This window comes from Diceros bicornis, chromosome 24, assembly GCF_020826845.1.
Source record: "Diceros bicornis minor isolate mBicDic1 chromosome 24, mDicBic1.mat.cur, whole genome shotgun sequence".
NCBI classification, from domain to species: Eukaryota; Metazoa; Chordata; class Mammalia; order Perissodactyla; family Rhinocerotidae; genus Diceros; species Diceros bicornis.
Genome location: NC_080763.1, coordinates 6795406 through 6805880, shown reverse-complemented (window position 1 = coordinate 6805880; position 10475 = coordinate 6795406). Strand labels below are relative to the sequence as shown.

Here is a 10475-nt window from a genome sequence, read left to right as displayed (position 1 = left end):
CGCAGGTTCAGATCCTGGGTGCACACCGACGCACCGTTTGGCAAGCCATGCTGTGGCGGCGTCCCGTATAAAGTGGAGGAAGATGGGCACGGATGTCAGCCCAGGGCCAGTCTTCCTCAGCAAAAAGAGGAGGATTGGCAGATGTTAGCTCAGGGCTGGTCTACACACACACACACACACACACACACACACACACACACCTGGTCAGTGTCCACTAACGTGGCCTCATGACCCAGTTTGACACTCACTATAACCAGGCACAATCCTGCACCTCAAGGAACTGGTTAAAATTCTGATCATTGAAAGAAAAATATAAAAACCGTGTAGGTACAGTTGAAGGAATATGCTATAATTTTAATGAAAAATTATGACATGCTAAATAAAAACAGTCACTAAGTACAAATACCACCAGTGAACTTACCTGTTTTAAGCTCTGAACTTAATAACTGAACTTTGGTTTTTCATTCTTCTATAAGCAAAACTTTTTTTGAAATTTTCTCTCACCTGTTAGACCGGCTTTTAACTCTTCAGTCAAAGGAACCCTAGTGTTTTGATAAATGGATCAGCTTCTATTTATAAACAACCCCTTTTAAAGTTTCTGTAGCTTTTGCTAGAGTATTTTAAAAGAGCCTTTGATTTTTTTATATTAACTTTTAAAAGCACAGTTAATAATAAAACAATTATATAATGTTTTCCTTCCACTTTGAAAACCTCTTTTGAGGGAAGATACTGTAAGAAGATTCTAGTCCTTGCATCTTTTACTCTGTCCTCAATTCCCCCGAGGACCCTCTGCTGCAGCTTTTGAGTTCAAGTCTTGGTGCGACAGGGTATTACAGGGATTTCTGTGTCTTAGATGATACTCAAGGATCTAGGGTATCATCAATATGTAGGTGATTCATTTAGGTTCCATCATACCTTAATCCAAGGATGAGAAAATTGGGTCTGATTTCTCAAGCAATGTCCCTTTCTGGCTTTAATCACACACACTTTTGTGTACAAGCGACAACCACAGGTTAGGGTTATTTCCAACGGTTCAACCATCTAGGGAGTATTTCATTTAGATGAGAGAAATGTCAAAATATCTTCTTTAAAAGGTTACATTATAAAATAACCCCTTTTCAGGTAATACTTCTAAATGGAAGATGATTATGGTTTGTTTGTATATTTTAAAAAACAGGACATAATATCCATTCATTAGTTTATAATATATAATATAGAATGAACTTACCATTATAAAGATCATACTCCTTCTATCATACTTTTTCCCCAGATACTACTATACAGATTTATAACAAATTCTTAACAATTAAAATTGTGAACGAGTTAAATCTGGCTTATTTCTATATATCTTTTATTAGATCTCTAACATCATCCTCATCTAATGGCAACCATGCACAGAAAGACTTGAGGCTGCTCGGGTGCTCTGTGAAGTTGGGTCACTGGGATAGGGACATGGCCCAGTTATTGGCCTTTGTGTTCCTGATCTATATCTTCAAACTTTCTCAGCCCTATCAACTCAACTTTTCTAAAACATCACAATATCTATATTGCTGAAAACGAACGCTTACCAATAACACTTTGGATCTGTGGAAAAGATCCAGATAACTCCACTTACAGGTCCATAATTGCTGGCTTCGTAATTATAGTTTTGGGACTTCTACTTGTCTCTCCTCATCACCTTTTTTTTTTTTTTTTTGCAATATGACATAAGCTAATCCTCCCAGTACATACAATTTCCAACAAATATATGTTACACTGTTGAAGAACAAGCAGGTATTTTTTTTTTTCCAGAAAAATCCCTTTCTCAAGATACATTACTATTAGTTGAATTTCCTATATCCAGGTAGCTATTGCACTATTCCTGAGGCCTTTTTTCTACCACCCATGCTGATCCAAATCAAACAGACCTTTGGAGAGTACTGACAATGACGTCTTCATTGACCACGATCGCTGCTACAGCCTTAGCTCCCTGTTTGCTCTGTAATGCTGTGCCAAGATCTTGGCCTTTAGATGTTCCCAGAATCTTGGAAACATTACTTATTTGTTTGTGAGTATAATAAGCTTGAGAAGATTTTTGCATCCACAACAAAATATGAGGATGAACAAAGGAGTGTGAATTGTTTTCCTTAGGGTGGAATTATTTTCTTTACCTAACCATAGGACTTGGAGTCAGTTAGAACAGAATTTTAAGAAATACTTTACATTGGTGCATTTATAAAACATACCAAAATTAAAACAGAGTAAAAGGACTTACTGTAACAGGATCCATTTTTTTTCAACCTTTGGTATTAAATTTTTTTATTATTAAAAGTATTTTGTGATTATTAAAAGTTATTATTAAAAGTATTTTGTGATTATTAAAAGTATTAAAAGATTTTTAAATTCTGAGGGATATTGGTGGGACCTATGATTAAGGACTCATATTGTTTAACTTTTAAAATATAAATTTAAAAAACTACTCTTCATATCCCAGCCTGATGACTTAAAGAAATCAGCAGGGTATCATAAAATACTCCTAGCACTTATAATGGCTTTAATTAAATATCATAAAGACTAAACATCATGGTTCTATTACAAGAAAATAAGAAGATATGGACAGAAATAACTTTTCACAATTTCTATTTGAAGATTTCAAAATAGTATGCTAGTAATTGATTCCCTTCTAATTTGACTGCATTCTGAGTAATAGAACAAAAGCATTTTTTAAATAATGGGCCCTTTGAAAAAACAAAGAAAAGAAGAAAGTCAATAGCAAGAAGCAAGCACACCTGCCATCAGGGGAACAGGGCTAGGGAGGTGTGTGAGATACCATGGGGCCACACCCCCTTCTCCATTGCCCTCCAGGGTGCACTGCCCCCCTCCCCCGGCCGGACAGGTGGGCACTGCAGCATGTGGAGAAGCAGTTTTGCGGGCTCCCACTTGTTCCTCAGGCCAAAGTCCAGGCAGAAGTTGGCCTTGTGGGGTTCCTGTCGGCCTGCCAACACATGGAACTCCAGGGACACTGCTAGGAGAATGCTGGCCAAATCCTGCATGAGAAGTCACCTCCTCCACGTTCTCTTCCATGGCGAGGCTTAGACTACAGGAAACTCCTTCTGTCAGGTTTTATGGTGTTTGTGCACCAGCCAATGACAAGTAAGAGAAAGAAAAAGAAAGCAACTTGTTTAACCTCACAAATAGAAAGGAGAGAATTCTTCAAAGTACTTGATCTGGGAATGAAGCCCAACATTCCAAAATCTAGCTCAGTTTGCCACTTTTTCATTTACTCAAGGTTTTTAGAAATTTAAATAATTATGATACTATCTACTTTAGGCCATCATATCACTGCTTTCTCCAAGAGAGAGTGGTCCAAAGCCATTGTTGCAAATACAGAACAATCCATGTACCATTTGGCAACAGTCAATACACAAAGCATATTCAGACATATACGTAGACACTATAGTATACACAAATTTAAAAAGCAGAGAGAATTAAAAATTCTCAAAAAAAAGGCCTTCATTGGCCATTCTTAAAACCATAAACAGGAAATATTACTTTTAATAAGTTTCCTCCAATACCACGTGTATGTAGATGCTCAAATGAATATTTACCTCCATATATATAGATGTTCAGAAATAAACATGACCAACACATATGCATGCAATCTCTCTTCTGAACCAATAAAGACAACATATTTCCAGGGAATGTTTATTTGAATTTTATTGTATGTTTTTTTAAGTGGAAATCATAATCTTACAGAATTTCTTTCAAATGGATAAACTTAGACAATTTATCAATGCTTCCTTAAATTTTTACACCACACTGAACTCCAACAGGTTTTTGTTTTAAGGTAAACCAGGTTTTTGGTTCTTCCCTGTGGAGAAGTTACTTTCAAGTCAGTGAAAGTTCTTGGCCCATGATTAAAAGTCTTTGCCAATTAGTACTCAACAACTTCAATTCACTTTTTTCTGGTTCAAGATGAGTAGGAGCCTAATAAGGCTGTGATAAAAGGGCAAAAGGCACTGAGAGCCAAAAGCGGATTAATGAGCTCCTCCATTTATTTGTCTTCCTAACAGCTGAACTGTTACAACTATTGACACTCTTCAAAAGGGTCCGCTCTGAACCCTGTCCAGGCACTGCAGGCTCCAATGGACATCTTCAAACCCAGAGAATGGAGGGCGAGAGCTTCCCCTGTGTGATGCCAAAACCAACAAAGCCCCATGGATCAGGTAATGAAACTTCAGCTTCTCCCCTTTGAGATTTATTTACTGGCAGCTGACAAGGGGCAAATTCAGCTCGAATTGTGCAGTCAAGGCCCTGTCAAGCTTTTCGAGGCACCCTTGTCTTGAAGCACCTTCATGACTGGCATTTCACTCAAAAGCCCTCCGCACTGGTCCTTAACAGCTTATGACATCACAAAGGACACTCCAGACAGATGCCTACATGGCATCCTGCAGCATTTTAAAAGAGAATTAGTGGTTTTAATTATGGTCGTAGTATGAAAGGGAACCATGCAAGCTCCACAGGAGACCTTTGATCAGACCCTTTTGCTAGTACAATGCCACGGAACTGTGACTATTCCTGGTAAGGGGCCTTTTCTTGCTGAATGACTCACCAGTGATCTTTGAATGCAGACAAGCTTCTAGCCCTCCCTCTTCATTAGTGAGCATTTCTATACAGGGGCCTATATAGTGCTTGGAGTCTAGGGGCTATACAATTGGGGGGAAAAGAATCCCTACAGATTCTAGCCTTTACTTAGGAAGTGCTGAAGGACTCTGAGTGACTTTATTCATTAAAACAGGTTGCTATTAATTAACTGTCATAATAAAATAAAGAACTATTATTTGCATTTCTTACTATGTTCGCTTTAGTAATATGTATAAAAGATGCTTGTAGCAGAAATGAATTTACTGAACAACTTCACCATCCCCTCCTCCCAATCCCCGCCTTTTTTTTGCATTTTGGCAGCAGGAGCCGCCTAATTATTGGGCCCAGATTTATGAGCCCAAATAGAAGTAAAACATAAATAGAAAATTAATTAAGGAAATACAAAATCCTTTTTACTTGCCAATCAGTTTACGCAACTTAAAAAAAAGCAAACAAGTTAGCTATATGTTTTAGTGATTTCAGAGAATTATCTAAGACAATAAAACCTCAACTTTTTTCAAAATATCACCCAGTTGGTGTTTAGCTTGAAGTGTGAGATTATGCAACAACCACAGCTACTCAAAAAAAAAAAAAAAAAGAAGAAAGAAAAAGAAGTATTCTAACTTAAAGCAGAACAAGATTCACTCTCTAAAAGATTTCACTTTTGGGAAACACAGAATGTCTTTGGTCTGTTATTGATGTTTTAAGAATTTATCCTTCAAAACCAATCCCAATAGTCAGGGCCCTTAGAAGATTCATGGTTGATATTTTAAGTATATGAAAATAGTTCATTCTCTTCTAGAATCTACTCAAGCACAGTCATTTGGTGAAAGACTGTGGAAATGGGAAGATTTTTTGAAAGATTCTCACTGAAATTGTAATTTGGTAACACGGGTTAAACAGAATTTGCATTAATAGCACATCTCCGTCACTGAACCCTCCATTAAACAGTATTGCTGTACTATGTTCCTTATATTTAGGAGATGACTTAGTTTTCAATTTTTTATATGGTTTCTTTTCTTGGATGAAAAACTTTTGGACTTTGGAATTTTGGAAGCTGAATGAGGAGCAGGTTTTTCACATTTTGCTGTCTCAGACATTGTTCATATTTCTCAGACTTTGCAGTTCTTTTCTTAGGTGCTTTAGAGCAACTAACATATCAGCCAGCTGTGGATCATTCCGTGCTTTCTGAGTGTAGAGACGGAAATGTCTGATGGTTTCCGATAACAAGACTTCAGGGTCTGCACCTCTTTCCCGCAGGCGCAGCATCCGCTCACAGGCGATGGCGTAGTTCTTGTGCCAATTCACTGGGTGTTCCTTTTGTAAATAGACAATCTCCTTATAAAGCTGGAAAACAGCAAAAAGGTTGGTATTCCACTGTTATCCCTTGATTCTTTTTCAAAAAACAGAAAACACAGAGGAATTAATAACATAAGGAAAAAAATCAAAGCAGCCTATAGTAAAAATCTAATCGTTGCTAGGCCATGCAGAAAATGTAAGGATGCTGCTGTAATTATTACAGTAGCAGGAGGCAAGGAGTCATCTAAAACTGCTTCTGGGGTTTTCAGATGTTGGAGAGGGAACCTAAGACACACTGTGTCGGGACAAGATGCTCTTCCTCCAGAAAGATGTTGGGAAAAGGATTTAGTCCTAATTCATGGAAAGCTGTTTACTCAACAGGCAGAAAAGTTGAAACTCCAAATTTAGCTGTTGGAGAAAAAAATAGCTTTCTTTAGAAACTGCACGGAAAAAGAACTTTAAGGAATTTAAATTTTGTCCCTCATTTTTACATAAATTTCTCTCTACATTAAAAACAACAGTAATAACAATAGCAACAATAAAACAACTCAAACAAATTCAGCATCAAAAAGGCTGGGCATAACAGAATTTAAGAGACATCCTTAAAGTGAGATATTGAAAATCTTCACAGTATCCCATCATTACAATTTTCATAGTTAAAACTTTGCCCACAGGAATTCGGAATTTTGTTGTTCAACATCAGAGATAATACTAATTGGAAAGAGTTAAAATTTTTGATATTGAATTTTCCAGAGGAAAAACATCAAAATTTAACAAATAAACAAAAAAGTGGATACAAATCTGCAAAATGGAATATTACCCTTGCTTACTTGGGAATTTCACAGCCTTCCTGGTGATTATCAATTGAAGCGGGACTTGCAGGATCTTGAGTCTACCCATGGACCCCATGAGAGCACAGAACAAGCAATGGTGCATTTTCCAGGACAAGTGCTTTCTGGATGACAACTGTCCTCACCATGCCATTCAGTTGAAAGTGACCAAATCACAATCTCTATTTCCCCAACCCCTACTCCAGAGCAGACAAACACACATCTAACCTAGTTCAAAATAGCATCCCATGAAAAAGTCCCCACCCCGTGTCTGACATGTCATTTTGATCTGTAACGACCCTCAGTCTTCAAGCTGCCTTTTAAAGCAATTTTCCTCTTAGTTTCCTTCACTCTGTAAGATAGGAAAGAGTTGCCTCATACCTCCATATACATCAAAGCTATTAAGTCAGCCTCCTGCCCTTTTCTTTTCTTGGTAAAATATTCAAAGTTTCTCCACCTTTCCTCATAGTCTTCTTTCTGTCCGCTGCTTCTCTTCCAGAGCCGCACTCCGATGAGGGCCGTGTGTAAAGTGCACACACGCTGCCTGGCACAGAGGAGGTACTCAGGAACTCCTCCGGTTCTCTACTTTCCCAAGTTTTCAAAGTCCTACTAAGGTTGTGGAGTTCAAAACAGACGCCAACACTTCAGGGAGCATTTCCCCAACGTCTCAAGACAATGAGAGGCTCACTCATGACCTCCTTGCTATTGTCTTCAGGAATTAGAACCTCCAGACCATCCTTTTCCAGAGCACTTGTTACTGACGCATCATCAACGTATTCTGGATGGCCCATTAAGACACAAGAGCCATATCTTAAAAAGCCAGTCATTCTCATCACATGGAATTATATTTCTTCCTCTGTGTGCGTGTGTTACTGCGACAATAGTCTTAGTGGACTGTATTCCATTTATTGGGGACATCTTTAACTTATCAAATGTATCCTAAGGATGATTGGGATACTCCCTGCTCCCCCACTACACCTGAACTTAATGTCCCCTAACTTAATGTCCTCCTGTACAAGCTATGGAGTAGGATAATGTAAATAATAACAAAAATATCTTTTACATCTAAAAAAGAATGTTCTTGAAAAACCAGTACTGGGGGCTGGATTTGTGTTGACCCATCAAGTATTTGGCCTCATTTGTCTTGCAAACAATGTCACACATCTGGAGACGTACTTAGAGGAGACACCTATAGACTGTGCTATAGACTTGTGTTCACAGAAAAGAGCAAAGCTTACAAGCCCAAAGGGACAATAAATCCATGAATTAGCTTCAGTAGTGGCCTAACAACTGACCATGGACCAGATTACTGATGAGAATATGAAATAGTAGTAAGTCTCAGATTTCTCCCAACTAAATACCACTTGTTTTTCACAGGATCGCAGAGTACTAGAGATAAACACGATATGATACGACCAGGATACAAGAGATAACCTATAAAGTTTAAGGCTCATGTTTTTTTTTTTTTTTTTTAGAAAAAATCCACAACTGGAAAGGTTAACTGACTCACAGTTTCACAATTAACAGCCTGACAATTAGCAGGCCTTGAACCTGGACCTCTGGCTTGCTGGACAGAACTCCAGCATGCTGCCTCCTATAATCAATCCCTTGCTGTCCTCAAGTGGGCACCTTGGAGGGTCCTGCTTTTGTCTCTGTGGTTCCCTCCTTATGGCCTGTCCTTCTTCCCCCTCTCTGTCACTACCCTGCTCCACCGTATGTCTGGCTAGCTCCTTCTGATCATTCAAGACGACACTCCAGTGACATCTCCTCTGGAAGCCCTCCCTCCCTCCTCACCACCTTCCTCTCCTGGAAGGTGTTCCCATAGCACCTCTGCCAACCTCTTGTATCACTTACGAGACTGACCCCAACTGAGGACTCTACCTTCTATCTCCCTCTCTCACCTGCCGCCTCTTCGATAGCAGGGACAGTGCTTGATCGTCTCCACCACAGTATTGTGTACAGACTGGGTGGTCAATAAATGTTCTGTGAGTGAATGAATAAATGAACAAACAATGAGCCAATGATCACAAAATTTAGGAGTAAAATCAGTCATCCTGATTGGCCATCATGCTATTTGACTTGGCATGAAACAAGTGCCCTGGCTGAGTAGATCCACAGCAGCCTCAAGAGAGCAGGAATACCTCCACCGCTCATACCTATAGCCCCTGGGCTCTGTTCTCACTGGCTCTTGCCAACACGTTTGTTTCCTACAGAGCAGGCTCCAAGACTCTCTCTGAAGGTGTCTGAAGAGCCCAGTGCTATAAATCCCATAAAAGCAGGGACTTGCTAAAACAGTGCTGCAGCAAGCCTCTGCTCTGTACCCCCACTTCCCATCAGAGAGGACCGACTGCACAAGAGCCTCAGTGTGGCGGGGTCATCTGAAGGTCTGTTTGGCTTTCTGGGGCCACAGTTAGAAGACAGAGCCACTGTCTAAGACCTTTTATTTTTCTCATGAAATCTCACCCAGCCATGGCCCTATCCTTGCAAGTGTAGCCAGGGTCATGACTTCTGCACAGAAGGCAACCTATCAGACTTTCTTTTTTATAAAACTAAGATATTAGTTTCCTATTGCTATTGTAACAAATCACCACAAACGTAGTGGCTTAAAACAATATAAATTTATTATCTTACATTTCTGGAGGTCAAAAGTCATAAAATGAAAGTTTTTGTAAAATCAACAGTGCTGTCTTCCTTCTAGAGGCTCTAGAATCTGTTTCTTTGCCCTTTCTATCTTCAGAGGCTACCTGTACTCCCTAACTGTGGCCCCTTCCTCCATCTTCCAGGCCAGCTGTATAGCATCTTCAAATCTTTCTCTCTGACCTCTGCTCGCATTGTCACATTTCTGACTCTGAACCTCCTGCTTCCTCCTTACAAGAACCCCTGTGATTACACTGGGCCCACCTGGATAATTTAGGATACTCTCCCCACCTCAAGATCCTTAACTTAAGTCCCCTTCGCTATGTAAGGTCATATATTTACAGGTTCTGGAAATTTGGACATGGACATCTTTATGGGGGGCCATTATTTTGCCTACCACAGCCATTTACTTTAGACATTATTTGTGATACATATGAGTATTTTTCCACTTATACTGCCAAATAAAGCTGGAAACGAAAAAATAAAAACTCTATTGTGATATACCCTCCCTCCATCCCAAACAATCACCAAATATGATGATATATAAAAAAGTATAACCTACATTATATGCGTGAGTGTAGAGTTGGGCTTTCACATTTGAAGGTATATTTGCTGTTTCTGCCAGGTTAAAGATGAAGAACGGCGTTTTCATCCTGGTGTTGTGGGGCAGGTGGGAACCTTCATTAAAATCATGTTGTCAATTTCACATTCAAAGCTAAATCTGCCAGACTTTCTCATTGATAAGGAACATACAAAAGCCATTATTGTATTATTTTTACTTCTCATATTCATAGACATTTACTCTGAATCAACAGCAACCCCTACTTCCCCCACCGCAAGATACTGTATTCACACTGACTGCCAAATCTTTTAGAATAAAGCTTATGATCCTCATCACTATTGGGCATCGTTCTTCCTCCAGATGTGCATTATTGTTATGCAAGAGCAGCTGGGGAGGGGAAGACTTGCTGAGTTGGTCAGCACATCCCTGAAGGTGTCCATCGCAAAGGCTCATGCCATGTGTGACCAGTGCTTCAAAGGTGGCTGGACTCTGACCACATGAACTCACCAACCTGTCTTCAGCAC

At 39.4% G+C, this 10475-nt stretch overlaps 1 protein-coding gene across 6 annotated transcripts in view; it reads right to left on the bottom strand.

Annotated features, from left to right (window-relative positions):
- Positions 1-2356: 2356 nt before the first annotated feature.
- The window catches only part of TMEM260 (transmembrane protein 260), a 66855-nt gene continuing 58736 nt past the window's right edge, over positions 2357-10475 (bottom strand). The window contains exons 15-16 of one of the 6 annotated variants that reach the window (XM_058566994.1): positions 9952-10042; positions 2357-3092 (exon numbers count right to left, since the gene is read on the bottom strand). In XM_058566994.1, the coding sequence (XP_058422977.1) occupies positions 3072-3092; positions 9952-10042 (112 nt within the window). In that variant the 3' untranslated portion in view covers positions 2357-3071. Of the gene's footprint in view, positions 3093-3678; positions 5971-6163; positions 6331-9951; positions 10068-10475 lie in introns of those variants that run through there. The other 5 variants (XM_058566992.1, XR_009223683.1, XM_058566993.1 and 2 more) reach the window with 5 other exon arrangements.